This window comes from Trichinella spiralis (assembly GCF_000181795.1).
Source record: "Trichinella spiralis strain ISS 195 chromosome Unknown Scfld2, whole genome shotgun sequence".
Lineage (NCBI taxonomy): Eukaryota > Metazoa > Nematoda > Enoplea > Trichinellida > Trichinellidae > Trichinella > Trichinella spiralis.
Genome location: NW_003526941.1, coordinates 7,573,121 through 7,594,726, shown reverse-complemented (window position 1 = coordinate 7,594,726; position 21,606 = coordinate 7,573,121). Strand labels below are relative to the sequence as shown.

At 32.4% G+C, this 21,606-nt stretch overlaps 5 protein-coding genes across 5 annotated transcripts; 3 read left to right on the top strand and 2 right to left on the bottom strand.

The window, feature by feature from the left end:
* The first annotated feature begins 4,865 nt into the window (after nt 1-4,865).
* Tsp_06728 (putative protein SPEC3) lies at nt 4,866-5,858 on the top strand. Its single transcript, XM_003380522.1, has 3 exons — nt 4,866-5,310; nt 5,348-5,551; nt 5,791-5,858. Exons 1-3 carry the CDS (start codon nt 4,866-4,868, stop codon nt 5,856-5,858), a joined length of 717 nt encoding a protein of 238 aa, XP_003380570.1.
* A 350-nt stretch (nt 5,859-6,208) lies between these two features.
* Nucleotides 6,209-7,466, top strand: Tsp_06727 (conserved hypothetical protein). The gene is made up of 3 exons (XM_003380521.1): nt 6,209-6,238; nt 6,382-6,594; nt 7,350-7,466. Exons 1-3 carry the CDS (start codon nt 6,209-6,211, stop codon nt 7,464-7,466), a joined length of 360 nt encoding a protein of 119 aa, XP_003380569.1.
* Nucleotides 7,467-7,814: 348 nt separating this feature from the next.
* On the bottom strand, nt 7,815-11,807 carry Tsp_06726 (BAG family molecular chaperone regulator 2). The gene is made up of 10 exons (XM_003380520.1): nt 11,770-11,807; nt 11,011-11,141; nt 10,669-10,848; nt 10,531-10,617; nt 9,996-10,387; nt 9,832-9,881; nt 9,208-9,242; nt 8,670-8,885; nt 8,347-8,522; nt 7,815-7,997 (listed from the first exon to the last, which is right to left on the bottom strand). The coding sequence occupies exons 1-10, from the start codon at nt 11,805-11,807 to the stop codon at nt 7,815-7,817; spliced, it is 1,488 nt and encodes a 495-aa protein (XP_003380568.1).
* A 1,904-nt stretch (nt 11,808-13,711) lies between these two features.
* On the top strand, nt 13,712-17,687 carry Tsp_06725 (valyl-tRNA synthetase). The gene is made up of 19 exons (XM_003380519.1): nt 13,712-13,869; nt 13,928-14,009; nt 14,078-14,152; nt 14,255-14,363; nt 14,426-14,605; nt 14,660-14,888; nt 14,945-15,103; nt 15,158-15,242; nt 15,303-15,408; nt 15,468-15,538; nt 15,601-15,831; nt 15,917-16,064; nt 16,116-16,243; nt 16,299-16,454; nt 16,516-16,722; nt 16,792-16,909; nt 16,976-17,148; nt 17,405-17,551; nt 17,607-17,687. The coding sequence occupies exons 1-19, from the start codon at nt 13,712-13,714 to the stop codon at nt 17,685-17,687; spliced, it is 2,643 nt and encodes an 880-aa protein (XP_003380567.1).
* A 583-nt stretch (nt 17,688-18,270) lies between these two features.
* Nucleotides 18,271-20,218, bottom strand: Tsp_06724 (SPFH/Band 7 domain protein). The gene is made up of 7 exons (XM_003380518.1): nt 20,165-20,218; nt 19,908-20,063; nt 19,635-19,838; nt 18,962-19,017; nt 18,818-18,924; nt 18,524-18,597; nt 18,271-18,465 (listed from the first exon to the last, which is right to left on the bottom strand). The coding sequence occupies exons 1-7, from the start codon at nt 20,216-20,218 to the stop codon at nt 18,271-18,273; spliced, it is 846 nt and encodes a 281-aa protein (XP_003380566.1).
* Nucleotides 20,219-21,606: the final 1,388 nt, after the last annotated feature.

The following is a 21,606-nucleotide window of genomic DNA, read 5'->3' as shown; positions in this document are numbered from 1 at the left end:
GAAATACCTTTTTCAGACGGTGACAGCAGTAACAGTTTGAAAAATTCAATAAATTAAAAAGCTAGATAATCTGTGCAGCAAAAAATTTCTTACAATAAATTACTCAAAAGAAGCAATTAATCATTCCTAATAAGTAACATTTATTGCACATTTAGTTGCACAAAAAGTTTCACCACGTCAAATTCAATCACCATCACTAGAATGTTAAATTTTAATTACAATAAAAATAAATAAAATATAATAAAAGCAAACTTAGCCAAATGCAATGGCAAAGTAACTGTTGATAGAAAATTGGTCATAAATTGTTTGCAAACACAAGAAGAATCAAGCACAGAAACCACGCCGGGGGATTTTGTTCTCTTGAAAATCTGCTACACAAAGTTCACTAGACAGCCTGCACTTTCAGTCAGGGGATTCCTCAGAGGGTTGAGAATCTATTTTAGCTGAAAATTAAGCCAAATTTGACATCCTCCAGTGATCATAGAAATTAAAATTATTCGCCTTTTGTCAAAGAGGAGCAACAATTGAAAAGTGCACAAGGTATATATATATATACATATACATGCTACTGGAGGGGAGACAATTTTATGCAAGCGCATCAATTAAACGGATGAAGATCAAAAGAAAATAAGAAAGAGACGAATGGTTGAACTTGAACTGAAACAATCTTCCTTGACAATCTTTCCGCCTTGCGGCATTTGAAACAATCCCGACTGCTCGAATTCAGAATTTATGGCTTCTTTTTCATGCAGCTTTGCCGGGTCGTAAAACTGATCAAGCAGGTGGCTAAACTAGTTCAAGCTTTTCAACTTCCCGTCCTTAATTGCTACAACGAAATCTTCAAATAAAATGCTTGCAAATATTTTTTCTCTCCTCCAAGCTTATACATATAGCTGACAAGCACAAGCATTTTCTGTCCAATCTGGTCCTCTCATCATCTTAATGCACAGCTATGCAAGAAATTTGAATTTTGTTACCCCTCTCTCTCTCTCACTCACTCAACCCCTACCCTTCAAACCGCACCCACATTTTAATCGTATGTTGCCACAGATGGAAGAAGAACAGTTGCTTTTTTCAATTTACCTATCCAATACTATGGTGGTGTCTGTCTGTCGTAATTTTTCAAAGACTTCAAAAGTGCAAAACTCACAGCAAGAAGTTGTTGTGTTTAAAAATCCTTATCACATGCTGATATTGTAGAACACATATAACTTTCAATTTTCAGTACTTGACAGTGACCTAACAGCAGGATAGCTCATAAAAATCATGACAATATTTAAATTGGCGATACAGTTCTCCAAAACAAATTTATAACCCCGGAAAAAGTTCTGCAACAGCCTCAACTCGTATCAAATTAAAATTGCAAATTTCACTAAATCAATGAAATACTGATAAACAGATATGCTGCTCAAACAGTACATAAATTTGATATGAAAATTTTAAATGAAAGCTCAAAAAAAAATTTGACAAATTTGTCAGATTAGTAAAAATGAAAACCTTCCTGATAAAGAAAATGCTGAAACGGATCATTACTTCCCAACGGCTTTTAATAACGGCTTAACGTCAATCCTTTCGTTCATATTGATTTTCTTTTTCTTATGGATGGAAACGAATGAAATAAAATAGAATTAATAAATACATGCAACAAGTACTATTCAAAAAAAATAATAATAGCTCATCTTATTTTCATTAAATTCAATTTGATATTTCTCTTTCCTTTTAATATTTCAAGGTTACATTTATAATAAAAAGTTGAAATGAATAAAACAAAACACAACAAATTTATTAATAACAATGAATTTACAATCTGCTGTATCATTTTCCACTGAACTAATTAAAATTAAAAAAGCAACATATTAATAAACAACAAATATCATTCCATATGCTGTTATACTCAGGCAAACTGATGATTTTTGATCAAATAAATCACAAATGAAAAGACCCAAACAAATTAGCACTTAAAAAATGATCACGTCCAATTGTTGCTAAAGCAATTGTGCGTTTGTTTCTTTGTGCTTAACTGAATTGCAATGCAAAGTGCAAAAATTAGTCATCATCAATTACCGGCTTTGAAGCTAACCAAGACTAGTCAAACTTGCTGAAAATAATCACTTCAATTAGAGCGAAGCTGATTCCCTTCGTAGATGGATCTACACGTTGAAAGCAACGTCTTTATAGAAAATTACACAAATGAAACCAAGAAGCTAGCCTATATTTATCAAGGTTACGATCAGACTAGGTTTTATAGCGAAGCTAATCAACACGTGAGTCAAGGTTCCAATATATTAAAAAGGTTAAAATCATCATATTCAACGTCATCAACTGAATCACAAACGCCAGCTGCATATGAAGCCAATTCTGTTCTTAGCTTTTATAATAAAGCAAAATTTCTGATGAACATTATTAACACGTGAGCATGGTCGAATTATTTTATCGACCACTCCCCTAATCCAAAGCTGTTGCTTTTCTTCTTAAATGCATTTCAACCTACGAAAAAGATGCCAACAACAACTCATTTTACATCATTTTCTCCCATAATCACGCGATGTATGCATTAAAGTAAAAAAAACGCTTTCTTACACCTAACTAATTCATGAGATCAATGAAAGGAAATTAAAAGACAAAAATCAGAAATTAAATTACTCTAAGATAAAAAGAGAGCTCAATTTAAAAAATTACTATCCTACGTTTATTAAAATTCGGGTGAAAAAATGACAAACTTCCTTTCACGCCAACAATTAGAAATAAAAGAAATCACAAATAACTTTATAAGGTATTTTGTTGAAATTGAATTAAAAAATCAGTTTGAATAGTGAATAATTTGTTCAAAACCGTCAAGTATCAGGTTGTGCCAAGTATGAGCATTACGTAATAGGTGTCAATAAAAAAATTCAAAAAAATAAACAAACTTTAAAGATTGCTCAACTGTGTTATGTCTTCGAGAGAATACCAAATCTACCAAAGAACATGGAAGTTGAAATGAAAAAATTTCCCATTCACCACTAATAATAATAATAATAATAATTGCACAAGCAATATTGAAATATGGAATGAAATGAAAAAAATATAGCAACAGCAGATCGTTTAACAAGAACAACAACAGTTTGATAGATTTATTTGTCGATTGTGCTAGTGACGACCTGTTCAATTTCATTTTTAGACGGCAGGGATTATTGATTTGCACTTTGATTGTAATCTACTAACAAATACACTCGACTCATCAGCGTTGAAACTTTTGTCTCTCAGGATTGATTAAAAGCAGAGATTTGCAAATTCGAACCAACAATTGAAAAAGCCGACCAGTTAAAAGGAACAAAGCCCCAAGCTTCGGTAATGGTAATTGCAACATCGACAACTGAAATTGTGCACAATAAAGCAAAACAGCAGACGATGCGAAGATCAATCACAGCGAAATGGAAATTCATCACTCAACACCAGATGGTGTATTTTTATTTTTACAAATGCATTTCCCATTTACACCATTTATTATTATTTCATAAAAATCAGCTCCATCCAAATTATGCTCATGTTCAATTATGTCCTCTGTTATTATACATCTATTGCATGTAATTTTAAAATATTGAAATGCAATGTTTAAATGCAACAATATAAGGTGAACAATACAATAAATTCTTTATATATTATACATACAACAATAGGATAATTAAATCATATTCATTTTTATGCAAAATTAAAATGTTCTCTTACTGCAGAATCAGGAATGCATAAAATACCGCTAAACTGGTGAGCTGTTATACGTGGTATGTTTTAATAATAAATATTTGAAATAAATGCATCACATTAAACAATAAATATTAAGCATTCGTGCACTGTTGGGAATAAATCAATACATAGAAATTTCACCTTGTAAAAAAATATAAAGATAGGCAGGTACATCTAACTCATTTATTCAATGATCAACTTTTCAGTTAGACATACGATCACTTTGATTGAAACTGCAGACAATATCTTTAAAATCTGTAATGTATTTCATTCTTAAGTGCATATTGTATCAAGTAGAAAATTATAATTTTCGCACTGAACAGTTTGCTTAAGTTTTATTGAAATTTCTCAAATATTTCAAAACCTTCTACCAATTATATACTCACTTTAGAATGCGCTGACATTAGCATTTGCATCAATCATTTGATAACTTTTTGCCTTGACTATTATTACACTATTTATTCTATGAATACCCAAAAAATTATACGAACTGATTCAATGTTCTACTTTCTTCCTGGATTGCAGCTCACAATTCACCGACCATTCAAATCGACACCAACTGCGCGTAATAAAAGAAAATAGCAAGCACTCCTTTGATTTTATCACAAATTATCATATGTACAATTCAAATGAACATCTCAAAAAAATTACAAAAGACACCTCTCCATCAAATTGCTTATTCTCATTTTTTCTTATTGCAAAAAAATGCAGAAAAGAAATATATATATATATATATATGCATGTTCATCAATATATTTTTCCTTTTTTATAAGTTGAAAATTTTTACCTAATCTCTTCCACCAATTAACAAAAAGTAAAGAAAAAAACATCAATGTTCGAAATGCATTAACTTTAGATACAGAACATGCTTGAAAATGCAGTGAAACAAAGAAAAATGATTAAACAAAACACCGATGTGTTAATCGTTGTGTCAATAACGGCTCGAATCAATCAACTCCCGTCGATATGGACAAAGCATGCAGACCGGCAATTAGTGACCATTTGGTCGAAATATTGAAATGCACACTGTATTATCATTTATCCACTGCAGACGGGTTGGCTGTTTTGGCTGCCGTTGGTGTTGATCAAATCCGACTGATTTAACAATACTTTTCCCTTTTTGGGGAGGGAAATTTGTGCCCATGGTCCCAACACCAAACGCTTTACAACAAGCGTTGAGATTCGGCTTTAACAAAGTTAAACAATCGTCCGCTAAAGTAGCCGCGGCTGAGCTAACCCAAAGTGGCGAGTTGTATTTGTCAAAAGATGGCTGTTCCACATCGCTGTCGACTAATCATCCACCACTACCGACAACTACAGTAGGCAGTGCCACATCGCGTGGAACGAACTTTCAAAAAAATCCCACCGATCCCGTGCTGATGGTAACCGTTGTCGATCCTGTACATACGAATCATACGCAAATTGGCGAAACTGTTGAAGAAAATCAAGCAAAGCCAGCCAGCATTACCCAAACAGCCAGAGATCGTAAAGCAATCAATGAATCACTGATCTACGCTGCCATTCCATTCTTGCCTTTGCCAATAGCGATTGTATGCTTTTTGCTGAATCTACTGTTGCCTGGCTCCGGTAAGCTGTCCCAATCAAAATTAGCATGCTTTAAAAGAGACACCATTCAAAGGAACCGTGTTGGCCGGTATGGCAATTCTATTGGTTGGTCAACCACGTCTTGAAGTCAGAGAAACTCGAACCTTGCTCACCATGTTGATCAATTGTTGCGTTGGCGTTTCTCAATTTGCCACTGTTACATTCTTCCTCATTGGTTGGTTCTGGAGCATCGCTTGGGGCGGACTATTTATAATGCATTCAAGTAAGTTGACCATTTTCATATGTAAAAAATATTCTCTTCTTGTTTCAAATTACAAGTACATTAATACTGAGTATAATGTGCAGATAAAATGACTAATTAATAAGACAAAAACACACATCCAATTTTCACACACTATTCTTCGACATTTCATACGCGTGAGTGTCATGTTGAAGATATAAAAAAGCTGTTGTTTTCTTCAATTTTTTTTCATAATTTCACAATACATAAATAATTTTTAGCAAATCAATTTTCACAAGGAACGATTGGTTTTCTGATTTGCTGCTTGCTTACAGTTGAGCATATGTAAAAAGAGCACTTCAGTCAACGTTAGACATGTAATATTTCTGTCATTTCAGTAAACAATTAGAAATTCGATCATTTCAAATCATTAATAAAATATGTTGAACTACACAATATTCAAATTGTTCAATAAATAACATACTCATATCCTTATTCATAAACAAACAAAACTAATTAACACTCTCGTTTCCTTCCTATTCAGTACTATTCCCGCGCAGACACAAACACACACAGACACATAAGTATCTTTGAAAATTTTTTGAATCAAAACTTTTCCTAATTCTCTTTTTCAACTTTTGCTGCTCAGAATCTGAATCAACATAAAGCGCACAACCAAACATTTTATAAATAAATCAAATGGCATGCACGAAGAAAATTGTACTTACGGTTTGAAAAATGACCATGTTGAAGTAGTGCACGCTGCTATACCAAATAAATTGACGGCTCAGAATATGCACAATAAACCATGGTGTAGCATTCTTTTGTTGCATCTACACTTTATTATGATATATTCGTATATGTGAATACAGATAAAAGGGTGTGGGCAACAAGGGTATGCATTCGTGTGCGCCAAAATCACCATTCACTCGTTCCGACCGCCGACCAACGCACGCAACTTCTTCCCGCCTTCATTCCTTGTTCTACAAAAAGTTTTCACTGATGTTCAAGTTCTGTCAAGTTCCTTGCTAGATTGTCTGCCACAACGGTGTTCATTCTCTTCAACTGTGGGGTTCATGTTATCGGTTTTTACAAGTTCTAGAAAAAATGGAAAAAATAATAGAACATTACTTGAAAATTTTAATGCAAATAATGAAATACGTGCAGTAACTTTATCATTAAAACTTCACTATTGTAAAATAAACTGATATTATGCAATTAATAGTCAACTTGTTGACTTTAAATAGAACAATATGGAAATGAAGTGTTTATGTACTTCATTTTCAATTGTAAACTGTCTGAAAAAATGAAACATTACTCTAATTAGTTAAGAAAACTAATACGTGTATTACAGTAAGAGTAATGCAGGAATAAAATTATAAATAACCCGAGTTAAAATTGTTGTCATTTAGCAGAATATAAGATGGAGGAAACGTAACAGGCATTGTCGATGAAAAAAATTAGCGAGTGTTTTCAGAAAGTTTTAAATAAATTTAAATTTACACGTTCAAATTCATCTTCAACTACTAAGTGGACAAACAAAAAAAACTGAAACTGATAAATTGGATATTTTGTTACAATTCTCATAGGTTGTTTTTCTTTTCGAAAAATTATTTCATTTTTTAACATTCTGAAGTTTAAAAAGTTAAAAGATTAAATCACATATGTTTATAAATTTCAACTGCTGCGGTCTGGTTTCAATAATTTGTGTGATTTAGTGACATACCGCAGGACGCTAATGTTACGTCGTCAAAAAGCAGTATTGCAATTCATGGACAAAGCAAATGGCGAGAACATTTCAATCGGCGGTAAAGTATTCTCCGAAGTGCTTCATTTGCAGCCAAACGGGTCAACAACTTCACCAGTGACGTCGAATGTGCCTGGTGAAGAGCAGAAAATGAAACCACAAAAGTCAAGCATATGCACCAGGATAAAGTTGTTTTTTAAAAATAAATGAACGAATGTACATAAATTTTCTTTTCAATGACAAATCAATCGTTAAGATTGGAAAATTTTTATTAATACTTGACTACTTTTTGATAAGAAATCATCAACTGAACGAAATAAGGCAACGATCAAACCGGACCCGCAACCAACATATTTGGCCGTACGGTAGGCAATAAAATTCGTCCACACCCGAAGCTGTAGGTATGGTACATTTGCAAAAAGCGTGCAAAACTCCATAATTGTTGCACTTTTTTCTTTTTTTTCCTTCTAACCTGCAAACAGCTACATCGTAAAATCGCTATAAATTTTTTCACACATTTTTCAGCAGCAATAATGGCGCTTGAAAACCGACCAATCGTCACAACGATGCTTGGCCGATGGTTTTCTCAGATCGTTCGATTAAGTTGAGCAACTGTTCCAGACGGCGTCGAATTTTCTTCTGATCATCAGCAGTGCATTCGATCAAATTTGCTTGAAACTTCTGATCAATCGGTCCATTAGGACTGTCCGGATTGCAAGCGTTCAAATAAGTCTGGCACGTCTACAATTTGAAATTAAAAATCAATCGCATTGTTTTTGCTATCGCTTCATATTTACAAAACAAACTCAATCACATTGCACAAATAAATAATAAACATTCATACAAATTTGTTTTTTTTAACACTTAAACTTTACATCATTCGATGTAATTACAAACTGAATGAATTAAACATAAAACAAAGCTCCACAGACTCACAAACAACTATGCTTACCACTTCTGTTCGTACAACGTGAATCAAATACACAAAAAAATCATAAAAACTGCTTTTCGTTTTTCACTTTTGCCTCATTAAAAAAGTAAATCGTAACAAAATAATTATAAGTAATTTCAAAACTAAAAATTCTTTCACCTGTCTTGACATGTTGATATCTTCTTGCATTTTCTTCAAAAGATCTTCAATTTTTTCGTTAACAATTTCCAATGCTTTAGCTTGTTCAGAATTTCGGATCGTGGCAACACTCACCTGCACGGCACGACAGCGATTTATCAAGCGATTCGCCGTCGCTTCAATATCATCCTTTTCCCCTGAAAAGCACAAATAGAACATATTATAACAAAAAAAAATTAATAAAACAATATTATCCACAACGCATACATGCCATCCAAATATGCACCTGCACCATATGGAACTATTCATATTATACGAAAATAAATAACAACTCCTCATTATACCTTGATTCAATTTGAGTAAATCTTTATTCATTTGTACGGTGCTTAGCATTTCAATAATGTTCTCTTTCTCCTGTTCCATCACTGTAGCAGTTTCACGCAAAGATTCAATGCGCTTTTCAATCTCATCCAGCAGATTAACAATTCTATCGCTGATCTCTTCAACTGACGATTTACGCATGATGTTGATTGGAACATTCCGCTCACGAGTTGACATTTCTAAATTAAATAATTAATAATAATAATAATAATAATATATATATATTATTGTTTAAACGCTAAAATTAATATAAAAATTAAACAAAATAATAAATTTCCTTTCACAGCGCTACTATTAGTCATCCAAGGAATCCTTCTACACAGGTCAATGTGTCATAACTAGTTTTATTATACATCAAGCATTCCTTAAAGTTTACCTACTGTAAATGTTATTTATAATTAAGTATGAGTCATATATATTTAGACATTTGCCTGAATTTCATAATGATGTCAAAATTTAAAGCCCCTTATCATACACATACATCGACTAAACTCTACTTACCATTTTTTGCAGATTTTAAAGTTAAATACTCACTACTGCATTTTAAATAAATAACCACACAACAGTTAAAGTTCACTTTTGAAAATTAATTGCGAAATGGAAATGCATACATCATTAAGACCACATACAAAGCGTTAATGACATAATGCTTAGTCGATTTCGTTTCTTAATATCTTTTTTGAAAATTTCTGTCAAATGTACTTAAGCAAATAACTGTGCTTGTAACAAATGCTTTATGCTGAAGTATGTCTATGCTGTTGTTCATAGTTTCATAGGATAAGTTACGATTTGGAACATAATAAAAAATAATAGCAATAATAATATAATTTACTAATGAACTTTCATTGTACAACATAACGCCACATATGAACTGTACTACTCTATTAATGAGAATGCATGTATTTCAAACATTTGGCTTCATTTATGACGTTTCGATGTTTCGAATAAAATAGATTTCAGCGGAAAATAATAAATATATGATCATCATATATCATTATAAAAAAGCTTAACAAAATAGCTTAATAATAAGAATATGTGCCAATTATAAAGCACTATCTATGAGAAAAAACAAAGTATATGTTGAAAATACAATTTTGACCATTAAAAAAATACGATTTCGATAACCTAACTGCGTAAACTGGTAACCGCAACTGAACAGCCACCATATCCATCCACTGAAATTCAATTTCTTCATTGCTTTACTCTTCAAAGGAGTCTATCTGAAAAGAAATATATACGCACAAACATACTCACATAAATATACAAGAAATAAAACTGGATAATTTTACCGCTTTGTGAGAATCAGGCACGTCATCAGGAGAGCAAGATGCATTTTCTGAAGATTCAGAAGCTACCTGACGACGTTTGCTCGGTCGAGGAATATATTTATCAGAATCATTGGAAAGACCTTCATCCGAGTCGTTCACACTTGCCCGTTTAGAAGCCGATCCACGACGTGCAGTAGCTCTCTTTGGACGTCCAACACCACGCTTAACAGCGCCACCCCTTCTGGTGCCACTTTTTCCCGGTTTTCCTTTCTTCATTTCCATTTCAAAATCACTATCTGAATCTTCTCCTGTCCACTCGTCATCATCATAAGCATTTGATTTCTTTTTACGACCATATGCTTCAACATCACTATCTTCATCAGTAGACAAATTTTGCAAATCAGCTTCTTCTGCTAAAAATTTCACATAGCATTAAAAAATATTCCCGTAGATGAAAACCGTGATTTATTATTCGTAATAAGCTATATTTTACTCAAAACTGCTTAACGCAATAAGATAATCAAAATAGCATTTAATTAAATTCATAATTTTATACCGTAGCTAGAAACTCGAGCAGCTGCAACTCTTTTTGTACGTACTCCCTTTTTATCGGTGCTAGAAGAATTTTTCGTTTGTCTGCCACCTAAACTTTTCTCTTTTAATTAAGCAACTGACAACTATAAAAAGCACAAACTTCTACGTCGAGATGGCTGAGGAGAAATATCATCGACATCATCATCATCATCAGTATCATCTTCATCACCATCATCATCACTATGTTCATTTTCGTCGTCAACTTCATCTGAATGTTGATCATCATCAGCGCTAGCATGCTCATTATCGCTGCCTATGTCATCGTGTGAATAATTTTCTTCTGAAATATCCTAAAAATATAATGAAACGCATAAAAATTAAAAATAAAATGCACATGAAAAATTATACATAATATAAAAATGCACACAATCACATCTAAATACGTACGCAATCTTAAAGTTAATAAAAAACAAACCTACTTATCAGCATAACTACAGTATACCTACGACGGGATCATTTATCAAACAACGCATCTTAGGGATGACACGGTACAAAAGTGTTACGTGTAAATAATAGTGAACAATAATTAAAGCAAAATATTTTACAAACGAAATCTCGCCAAGCAGAATTGGTCTTTACAAACCACTATAGAATATTTAGCATATCATATAATTACTGTCACATTTTCGTTGAATAAACGATCACAACATCGTTGAATAAACGAATAAATACCACTAAGTCATAATAAATACAGAATTAGTTTTCAAATCTAGCACTCTTTGCATTTACGTCCACATTTATAGTTAATTACATTTTATTAATTTTCATAAAATACCCAAATGCATACACAACTTTGAATAATTACAAAGATAGATAAGCTGTTGATGAGATAAATCACAATAAGAAATGTAAATACTGAGTGTGTGAAATAAAAGAAATGCATGAATATTATTCAATGCAAATTTGTTTAGGCATTATTCCACAGCTAATAAAACAAACATAAAAATCAATGTATGGAATGATACAAATAAAGCTGAAAAATAAATCAATAAACAAACAAATTTATGTTCTGATAGTAAGAGAAAAGATATTTTAATTATCAAAACCGATGCATATTTAAAATTTGCAATTTCTTGTAAATGTAAACAATTTATAACGTGTATTTTTTGTAAAAATGGACATAAAAAACAAAAATTTTAACAAGTAAATTAATTAATTAGCTATTATTAAGTCAATAAAAAATAACAGATAAGCAACTCACGCTTCTAATGTCTGATTCTTCACTTCCACTGGAATCATTGCCTTTATGATATTTTCGGGCGTTATTTTTTTCCATCGTTAACAATGGCGAACAGTGTTATCCAAAACTGCAAACAAACAAGAAAATTAAGCAACTGAAAACATAAGTAATGGTAAATATTTGCAGGCTCAAAGCAGAAAATGCAAATTCAATCGACAACCCCACCATCACACTACTGTGTCATTTCCAGTCAAAGATTGCCGCGCGCAGGTTGCAGCACGATATCATAAAGCGTTATCAATAATCCATTGAAATAAAAAAAATTAAGTCTGTATGAAAGTTAAATAAAAATTCCATATTTTCGAATTTTAAAATAATCAAATATTAATAAACAGAGTATTTTAATGCTTAACAATATTTTTCTTCAAAAAATATTTTACTGTAAATAAAATTGATTTTCATCTACTTAACTACTTACATTTACCAAATAAAAATGATATAAAATTAATGAATTCCATATTAATTATTTATTAATAATTAAAACATTATTTATTATTTTATTTTTTGCGTTAAACTGTGAACTTTGTCTACGTTGATGCTGTGAATTTTGGTTTTAAATAAGCTGTTAATATATTTTTATTGTTGGTTTCCAAAATATATAAATTATTGTTTTCATTCATTTTGAATTATATTTCAGTTATATTTTGATCAGACATTGAATTTTAGATAGAATTTCAATTTAGTCGTATTGCAAGTTTTGAACTACAGTTACAGAACTACAGTTTACTTGCTGTTTAATTTTCATTTTTACTTTATAATCAATAAAAAATATATTTTATTGAAATTTAAATAGTATATATTTTTTATTTTTGAAATGAGTTGTGTATTTTACACTTATGTATTTTGAAAATACTGTTAATTTCACTTATTTGCTTAAATGATATTGAAAAATTGTAAACTTGGTTGTTAGAAAAACGCTTTACAATCAATAAATTTTGATTTTTTATCTAAAACCAAATTTAAAATAGCTTAGTGCTTAAAAATGTATAGCTGCATTTATTTTATAGTATTTTATCATTTATTAAATTTGTACCTGCTGCCTATTAATTCTGTATTTACAATCATCTATTCCATAACTGATTTCACTTGGATACTGTGTAATTTTTTGTTATTTTCACTATGGTAAACCCTGATCAGGCAAATTCTCTGCATTCTGAAGCGACTTCTAATAAAAAAGAAAAAGATAAAATTAAGGATGCTAAGAAGCAAGCCAAACTGGAAAAATTTCAGCAAAAACAACAAATGCTTGCACAGAAGATGGAAATGGCAAAATCAAAGTCTGAAGTAAACATTTATTGATTATTCAGTTTCTTAGCAGCGTTTATGTTTATGTCTACCTTTTGTGTTTTGAAGGAATGCTTTTGCCTCACTTGAGTGGAATTTGAAATAAATTTAATTTGAAATGAAAACTGTTTCAGGTTCCAATAAAGGAAAAGACAAAAGAAATAATTTCTTATGATATACCAACTCTAGCAGGTGAAAAGAAAGGTAAAATGAAAATATTCTATGGACTGTACAACTTTTCACTTCTAATACTCTAGATGTCAGTTGTGAAATGCCTAAATCCTACAGCCCAAAGTATGTAGAAGCTTGTTGGTATGATTGGTGGGAGAAAAGCGGCTTTTTCAAACCCGAATTCGAGGTATTTGGTTTTGTATTTTGGAGAGTTTTCAAATTTATGAATTAAAATTTTAAAAAGCTATTCAACGTTATTTATAGCACATAAATAAGCGAAGGCAGAGTGAAAAATTCGTTATGGTCATCCCACCTCCAAATGTTACTGGTACATGTCATCTGGGCCATGCTTTGACAATATCTATAGAAGATGCAGTAACTCGTTGGCAAGTTAAACAGAAATTTAAATGCGTAATAAAATACTATGTATATGCTTTTTAGGCATCGAATGAAAGGTCGTACAGTGTTGTGGAATCCTGGTTGCGATCATGCGGGCATTGCAACGCAAGTTGTTGTTGAAAAAAAAATTTGGCGGGAATCAAAGCAAACTCGACATCATTTGGGACGTGAGGCATTTTTAAAACAAGTTTGGTCATGGAAAAACGAGTAATTGGATTTTGTCAAAGTTCTGTTCTGTAATATACCATTATACATGTTTGTTCAGGAAAGGCGACACTATATATAAACAGTTAAAAGTACTCGGCTCTTCACTTGATTGGGATCGTGCTTGTTTTACTATGGATGAAGTATGAATTTATTAGAAAGTTGATGTAATAATTGGTCTTTATTACTGTTATTTTCTTCGTTTTAATAGAAAATGTGTCATGCTGTTACAGAAGCATTTGTAAGGCTTCACGAAACTGGAAATATATACAGAAGTGTTCGTTTGGTAAATTGGTCTTGTGTTTTGCGTTCTGCAATATCAGATATAGAGGTGGTGTTGGAAAATAAATTCATTTCAGTCCATCATTTTTATTATTTTCTTTATTAGGTGGATAAAATTGAACTTACAGGCCGTACAATGCTAACTGTACCTGGCTATGATGAACAAGTTGAATTTGGAGTGTTGGTCCATTTTGCTTATCCTGTTATAAATAGCGGTATGTGTCTACATTTGTTGTTGTTGTTAAATTCAATCGTGATTACATAATTATATTATTAGATGAACGAATTGTGGTAGCTACGACGCGTGTTGAAACTATGCTGGGAGATGTCGCTATTGCTGTCCATCCAGATGATATCCGTTATAAACATTTAGTTGGGAAAGAATGCCAGCATCCGTTTTTAGATCGAAAGTTACCAATTGTATCACATTCATTTGTAGATATGTCATTTGGCACTGGTCAGTTGTCACCTTTAAATAATAATGATTTTTAACAATAATTATAAAATATAGGAGCTGTTAAAATAACGCCAGCACATGATCAGAATGATTATGAGGTTGGTCAGAGGTTGAATTTACCGTTTATATCTTGCATCAATGATGAAGGTTTGATGGAAGCTTGGTGTGGTCGGTTTGCAGGCATGAAACGGTTCCACGCTCGTAAAGCAGTTCTTCAAGAATTGAAAGCGATTGGTCTTTTTGTTACTACGGCTGAAAATCCTATGGTTGTTCCAGTTTGCAAGTGCGAGGATATATGTTTATTTATTTTTATGAAATTAACTGTTTCTCTTTGAATAGTCGTTCGAAAGATATCGTCGAACCATTGTTGAAAGCTCAGTGGTATGTTAAATGTGATGAAATGGCACAAAATGCAGCTGCAGCCGTACGAAATGGTGATATGCGAATTATCCCGAATATCCATGAGAAGACATGGTATAAATGGATGTCGGGCATAAGGTAAATTGCTGTTGTTGAATATTTTTAATACATTTGCATAATGTGGAATTTCAGAGATTGGTGTATTTCTCGACAGCTTTGGTGGGGCCATCGAATTCCGGCATATTTCGTTAGCATCAGAGGTAGAGAAAAAGGAAATGTAAGTTCAAAATAGCTTTTACCTTTTTTGTTCTCGTTTAAAATGTTTTGAACTTACTAGGATGCATGTGACGACAGTTGGGTTGTTGCTAGGACAGAAGCGGAAGCAATGCAGAAAGCTATAAAAAAATTTAACGTACCACAAAGTGAAATTACTTTACATCAAGGTAAGTATGAAAAGCAAAACGCAGCATACATATGTATAACGCAGCAAAACAATTTGTAGACGAAGATGTTTTGGACACATGGTTTTCGTCTGCATTATTTCCAATATCTATATTTGGTTGGCCAAATCAGGTATGCGAACAATGAAAAGAAGGCTTTTGATGACTTTTAATATGCAACTGTACTGAATTTAGACAAAAGATTTGGAAGAATTTTATCCTGGAACACTTTTAGAGACTGGATATGATATTTTGTTTTTTTGGGTAGCTAAAATGGTTTTCCTTTGCCAGAAATTGACAGGCAAGCTTCCGTTTACGGATATCTATTTGCACTCGGTAATACGCGATGCCCACGGGAGGAAGATGAGCAAGTCTCTTGGTAATGTGATTGATCCGTTGGATGTCATTAATGGCATTAGTCTTGAGGTATAAGTATTTTCTTTTTGGTAAACATTTGTCGCACATGTACAAAAACCCTTATGAAGAATTGAATTAACGAAAAACATTATAGAAATTACATAATAAATTACTGTCGAGCAATCTTGACCCAGCTGAAGTGCAACGTGCTAAGGAAGGTCAAAAGCGCGATTATCCAAACGGTATTCCAGAATGTGGGACTGATGCTTTGCGATTTGCTTTATGCGCATATGCGGCTCAGGGTGATTATACTTAAAACCGAAATGCAAGCTTATTTTTTTATTTTTGTTCAGGACGAGATATCAATCTTGATGTGCTGCGTATTCAAGGTTACAGACATTTTTGCAATAAGATATGGAATGCTTGTCGATTTGTTATGATGACGCTGGGCAAGGATTTTAAAGCAGAGCCTGAATTTAAAGTATGAGATTACTGAATTCAAATCAGAGAAATAAGCACGTATGTGCATATTATAGGTTAACAAAATGGCAACAGAAGTAGATTTATGGATTTTGAGCAGACTGTCAACAGCGGTTCGTTTGTGCAATGATGCATTTGAAAACTATGAATTCAGCAAAGCTACCACGGCATGCTACAATTTCTGGCTTTACGAGCTATGCGATGTTTATCTTGTAATTAAATATGTTCTATATTATTTTAGAAATATTACATTTTTTTTCGTTGTTTGTTTAGGAATGCATTAAACCAGTGATGAGAGACGCAGATCCGGAAGTACAATCTGCTACGAAAAGAGTGCTTTGTTTTTGTGTGGATTCAGCATTACGTCTTATAGCTCCATTTATGCCATTCATTGCTGAAGAACTTTGGCAAAGACTCCCCGCTGGTAGCCATGACAACAGACTGAGCATTTGTGTTGCACCTTATCCAGAATCAGAACAAGTAAAAAGAAGATAGAGCCCTAATTTAGAAAGAAAATGTTTGAAAAGAGGATTTTTTTTTAATTCTTAGTACAACTGGGCAGATACAACAGTGGACAATCGGATACAGTTTGCAATGTCTGTAGTGAAGGCTGTTCGTTCGTTAAGAGCTAGTTTTGACCTTACCGCAAAAACAAAGCTTGACTGTAGTATGTATATATATATATATATTTATGATGATGATTATAATTATTAATTTCCATTTATTCATGTAGTATACGTGCTCAGCAATGATTCAGAAGTAGCTGACGATTTGAAACGTTGCGCAGAGATGATTGCCGTATTGTCTATCTGTAATTTGGTGAAAATAAATTCGAATGAATACCCTCTCAAAGGATGCGTAAGGTTTCCTGTCTCCGATAAATGCCGAATTATCTTACCTATAGAGGTATGTCTGTTTATTTACTTTCAATCGACTGCAAATGTCTAATTCAAATCAGTCAGTGTAGCAGTGTTGTTATTCTAAATGATAGACAGAATTTGCATAGCTGAAATGGGAAACTTACGTTTCTTCCATTCGAAGAGAAGAGAGTTAGTAATTCAGTAATAGCATTTAACTATCCATTTGTGCACTATATGCGCATCTTTTTCTTTTTGTTAAAAAGTTAACCGGGAAAACGTGAATTTATGAAAATCGATTCAAGGGTATTGTGGATATAAGCAAAGAATTGAAAAAGTTATCATTGAAAAAACAGAAAATACAAGCGCAGATGGAACAACTGCTTGAACAAAAGAAAGGTGAAGATTATTTGAAAACTCCAGAACATATACGCTATGCCAATGAGCAGAAAGTATTCAAATCTATTCGTTAATGTATCTACGATAATGTGACCTTTCAAATTTCAGTACTTGGAATTTGATAATGCGCTAGAAGAAATTATTGCCACCGAAAGTGCACTGCGCGTATCCGCGGAAGATGACGAATAAGAAATTCGTATTTACACATTATGGAAAAAGTAATAAAATGTGTTAGATAAAAGATACTGTTGTCAATGCTGTTGGCTTATTTATAATAATAATAATACTAGGCAGAATGATTTTGAAGTATGTTAATTTAAACTGAAAACAGTGCTGAAATATTTTTTTAAGTTAATAATATTTGAAAAATGAATGACAAGTGCAGAATAAAAAAAATATCAAAAAAAGTGCATTTCAATTTATTTACCATATTATAGAACGTCGGTATGTTGGTGTAGGTTTGATGAAGTGAATGACAGGTTTGGATGATAAAATTTTGTATGTGTGGTTTGGTTGTTCTTTCCCATATTTCGATACTTCAGAATAATAGGAAAGAGAGAAAAAAAACAAGCAAACAAACACATAAATTCATCAATGGTGTGAAGAAGGCGTGTTGGTCGACTGCCGCTGCTGTTGACGGATGAACAGAGGCAATACTGTTGTTTCATTCAAAGTTCATGAATAATTATTAATTGATAAATATATGGAGAAAGGTTGAATTGTTTACTTTTCTCTGAGCCTCTGCTGCTGTTCCACGTTTCTGGTGCGGTTGCTAGACTTGTTGCCCGAAGGACAGAAAGCGGAAGTCCATCGGAAGGGGGAAAATGATGGTCGAATTCTTTTCAGTCGAAATGTTCGATAACGTTTGCAGATAGCGCAGTTGAAGTGCTGCAGGTGAAGCGGCGATGATTTCCGAAGCGGCTTTCAAAGCTTTGCTCGCTTCTTGTTCACCTTGAGCGGCTATCAGCTGAAAATATGCAAATTACTTATTCATACAAATTTACACACAACTGAATAGAGAGAACCTTGGCTCGAGCTTCTCTCGCTGCTTCGGCTTCAGTAGCCATAACGCGTTGCAACTGTACAGGCAAGCGGACGTCTTTTCTGAGAGGTAAAAAAAAGAGGGAAAAACGATGAACGAATTTTAAAAAAAAACTAAATTAATATATGCTGAATGAATATAAAAATTATAAAACCAAAATTAATAACAGAAATAATAAAGCAAATTGCTGCAAATGATGAAAGAGTATAAAAATTATACGGCTCAAATTGATCGTCTTTTCCATTTCAAGGCTGCACGACGTGAGTCATGAAACAACCGACCTCAACAACTTCACAAGTCGTTACCGTTGGAAAATCATTATTAATCAATAATAAACGGAACAAAGCCATCCTTTCAGTTGCACGTGGCCGACAGAATGGCGGCCTTCAGCGTTGTTAAAATTAAAATCATTTCTACTTACATTTCTACTCTTTCGACAATAATACCCCAACGTCCAGTGGCGTCATCAAGAAGATTCTAAAATGTATATTTTTCACTTATAAAGAAATTTACCAGCTTTTTGAAGAGGATTCAATTTAAAATCTGATCAACGCTAGACTAGCAACGTCTTCAGGGGACAAACGTTTGGAACACAGAAAAGGAACAAAAAGATGCTTGTCAAGATTCTTTTGATAGATGAAATCAGACAAACAAAGCTTGCTTGCACATGAAGAAAAAGTCTTCATTTTCAATTACATTTTGCCTTGTATAAAAATTATTCTCAAATTAAAATGTTTCAATTATTCAATGGAATTAAATTCCATTTAATAATCATTCTACACAACTGTAAATACTGAACTGGTAAAAATTTTTTATGCAATTGAAATCTGAGAACAAAAAACATAATAATAATAATAATAGTAGCGTAAACAAGTAGCGTGAGAACATAGTGCCGTAGAAAGGGAAAAATTAAATACAAACAAGTTGCTTTTGCTTATGCGCAAACAACTGCTTATGCTTTCTCATTCAAATAAATGATATATTTGACTATATTTTACCTTATTTATTCATAACTCGTTTGAAAAATATATTACATAAATGAATATACGCAGTCTGTGCTTTTCGAATATTTGCAATGTTAAATTAATACTTACTCTCATGCAAGAAGCGATTGCTTCCCGATCACTTAGAATTTCTGATAAACTTTTCATGCCTAGCATGTTTCTCAAAGCTGTTTGAGCAAGCAGTCGAGTGGCGTGGTGAGCATTTTCCACATTAGCCACAGATACGGTAGCGTTGTAAATTCTGTAATAAACAACCGCATCCACGCTGATGGTCACCGAATCTTTAGTGAGAATCTAAATGTAGTTAATATTATTAACAAACCAGATCTGTTGAATTAACCAAATGTTCGTTGAGTGCAAAACCTCTTGGGGTGGAACATCGAAAGATACAGTTCTCAAGTCGACCTTTGTATACGTTTCAATGCATGGCAGAACGAAAAATATTCCCGGTCCCCTGGCACCACCGATAATTAATCGACCCAATCGGAAAATGACTGCACGTTCGTACTCTTGTACTACCTGAAAGATATTTAATTTCATAGATAAAATACGGTAAAGAAATTAAAAAATCCAAAAATAATTTCACCCTGTGTAACATATAAATCTGCATAAAAACAAACCTTTGACATACAAATTTGCGTTGATTCAGCTAAGCGTGCAATTAATTCTTCCATAGCATAAATTATACTATAGTTATTAGTATTGTCGTTGTTATTGTTATTATTATTATTATTATTATTATTATCACTGCTGTTGTTTATCATCATTATCATTACTGAGAAATTGTTGAAAATGACAATCGATCAAACAGCTAGCTAAACAACATAGAAGAATAAATAGTTCTTCCCTTTGCATTCAGTTAAAAGATAGAACATTTATTTATCAGTGAAGAATGATTTTTCATTTCAAAACGGCCCAATGCTGAAACATATTAATAGTGTATAATTTACAATCAACAAAACTTGATCGATTCCCGCCCTTCTTCCAAAAGGCTTTAGCTGTTTGTTTTCAAATAGCAACAACAATGTTGACGCAAATAATCTAAATTAGCTTGTGATTTTCATCAGCAAGTGATTTGCTTTAAAGTAGAAGAAATTATTTATTAAAAAGAAGCTTTAAAAAACATTTAGGTTTTTGAAAAACTTTGCATTTTTATTTTAAATATAAATTTCCGGTCGTTGATTCATTTAATCCAGCTATTGAAATCATTGCATTGATGGAAGCTAACAACTGGTACTCTTCAATCGATGAAATGAAATTCAGCCGTTTAGTTTTATTTAATCCATTCAAATTTACCATTTTGCATGGCAATTGAACGATAAAAATTATGAAACTCTATTACTGATATCTATGATAATAAACATTCATGATATATATAGATATAGATATAGATAAAGCATGATATCTGAAAAAATACCCAAGCAAAATTACTTTTCAAATGCTTACAATTTAGATTTCATTTGACCAACAAAGGTAAATAAATATTTGAAAAAATCCCTTACTCCATTTTTTAAGCTACTCCATCTGTCTGCTCGAATTATGCACCTTCTTTGCAATCATACCTTACATAAAACAATTTATCACTATATAAAGAATGCTACTGCAAGAAATAAATCAAGTTGGAACATTGAAAAAAAAATAAAATACATGATGAAAATGCGGATTTCAAGCAAATAATTTGAAAATAAAAGTTTGAAATTCTTCGAATAGTAATTCATTGATCAACTGCAAAAACAACATACCAAAGCGAGAAAAATGTAATAAGCTATTTGTTAAATTTATGTAATGCATTCTCATTCATTGTTCGACTGAAGCTCATATTATTCATGCTGCAATAAATTTCATCTTCATTACACAACTGATAAACACATTTTAAAAATTAAGTGAAATAATTAACATTTCTGCAAGCTAGAAAATCTCCATTGTTGATATCGTCATCTAAAGTACACGTAGATAATGTTAAACATAATATTTTCACGCCAAATTAAATTTCCAACGAACATATATTAATTACACTTGCATATTTCATTTCGAGATTAGCTGTTTCTAATTATTTCATCTG

What these genes read in the sequence shown, in the direction of transcription:
- Tsp_06728 (XM_003380522.1), top strand. Translation starts at nt 4,866, where the DNA reads ATGGTCCCAACACCAAACGCTTTACAACAAGCGTTGAGATTCGGCTTT. An exon ending in TCTACTGTTGCCTGGCTCCG is followed by an intron (nt 5,311 to 5,347) that starts GTAAGCTGTCCC and finishes ATGCTTTAAAAG; the next exon opens with AGACACCATTCAAAGGAACC. An exon ending in ACTATTTATAATGCATTCAA is followed by an intron (nt 5,552 to 5,790) that starts GTAAGTTGACCA and finishes AATAATTTTTAG; the next exon opens with CAAATCAATTTTCACAAGGA.
- Tsp_06726 (XM_003380520.1), bottom strand. Translation starts at nt 11,807, where the DNA reads ATGATTCCAGTGGAAGTGAAGAATCAGACATTAGAAGC. An exon ending in TTTAAAATCTGCAAAAAATG is followed by an intron (nt 8,886 to 9,207) that starts GTAAGTAGAGTT and finishes TATTTAATTTAG; the next exon opens with AAATGTCAACTCGTGAGCGG. An exon ending in ATATCAACATGTCAAGACAG is followed by an intron (nt 7,998 to 8,346) that starts GTGAAAGAATTT and finishes TTCAAATTGTAG; the next exon opens with ACGTGCCAGACTTATTTGAA.
- Tsp_06725 (XM_003380519.1), top strand. Translation starts at nt 13,712, where the DNA reads ATGAAAGGTCGTACAGTGTTGTGGAATCCTGGTTGCGATCATGCGGGC. An exon ending in GTTTGGTCATGGAAAAACGA is followed by an intron (nt 13,870 to 13,927) that starts GTAATTGGATTT and finishes ATGTTTGTTCAG; the next exon opens with GAAAGGCGACACTATATATA. An exon ending in GAGGTAGAGAAAAAGGAAAT is followed by an intron (nt 15,243 to 15,302) that starts GTAAGTTCAAAA and finishes TGAACTTACTAG; the next exon opens with GATGCATGTGACGACAGTTG.
- Tsp_06724 (XM_003380518.1), bottom strand. Translation starts at nt 20,218, where the DNA reads ATGGAAGAATTAATTGCACGCTTAGCTGAATCAACGCAAATTTGTATG. An exon ending in CAATCGCTTCTTGCATGAGA is followed by an intron (nt 19,018 to 19,634) that starts GTAAGTATTAAT and finishes TATACATTTTAG; the next exon opens with AATCTTCTTGATGACGCCAC. An exon ending in CGAGAGAAGCTCGAGCCAAG is followed by an intron (nt 18,466 to 18,523) that starts GTTCTCTCTATT and finishes GCATATTTTCAG; the next exon opens with CTGATAGCCGCTCAAGGTGA.
- Tsp_06727 (XM_003380521.1), top strand. Translation starts at nt 6,209, where the DNA reads ATGGCATGCACGAAGAAAATTGTACTTACG. An exon ending in CGAAGAAAATTGTACTTACG is followed by an intron (nt 6,239 to 6,381) that starts GTTTGAAAAATG and finishes ATGTGAATACAG; the next exon opens with ATAAAAGGGTGTGGGCAACA. An exon ending in CTGTGGGGTTCATGTTATCG is followed by an intron (nt 6,595 to 7,349) that starts GTTTTTACAAGT and finishes CTTCATTTGCAG; the next exon opens with CCAAACGGGTCAACAACTTC.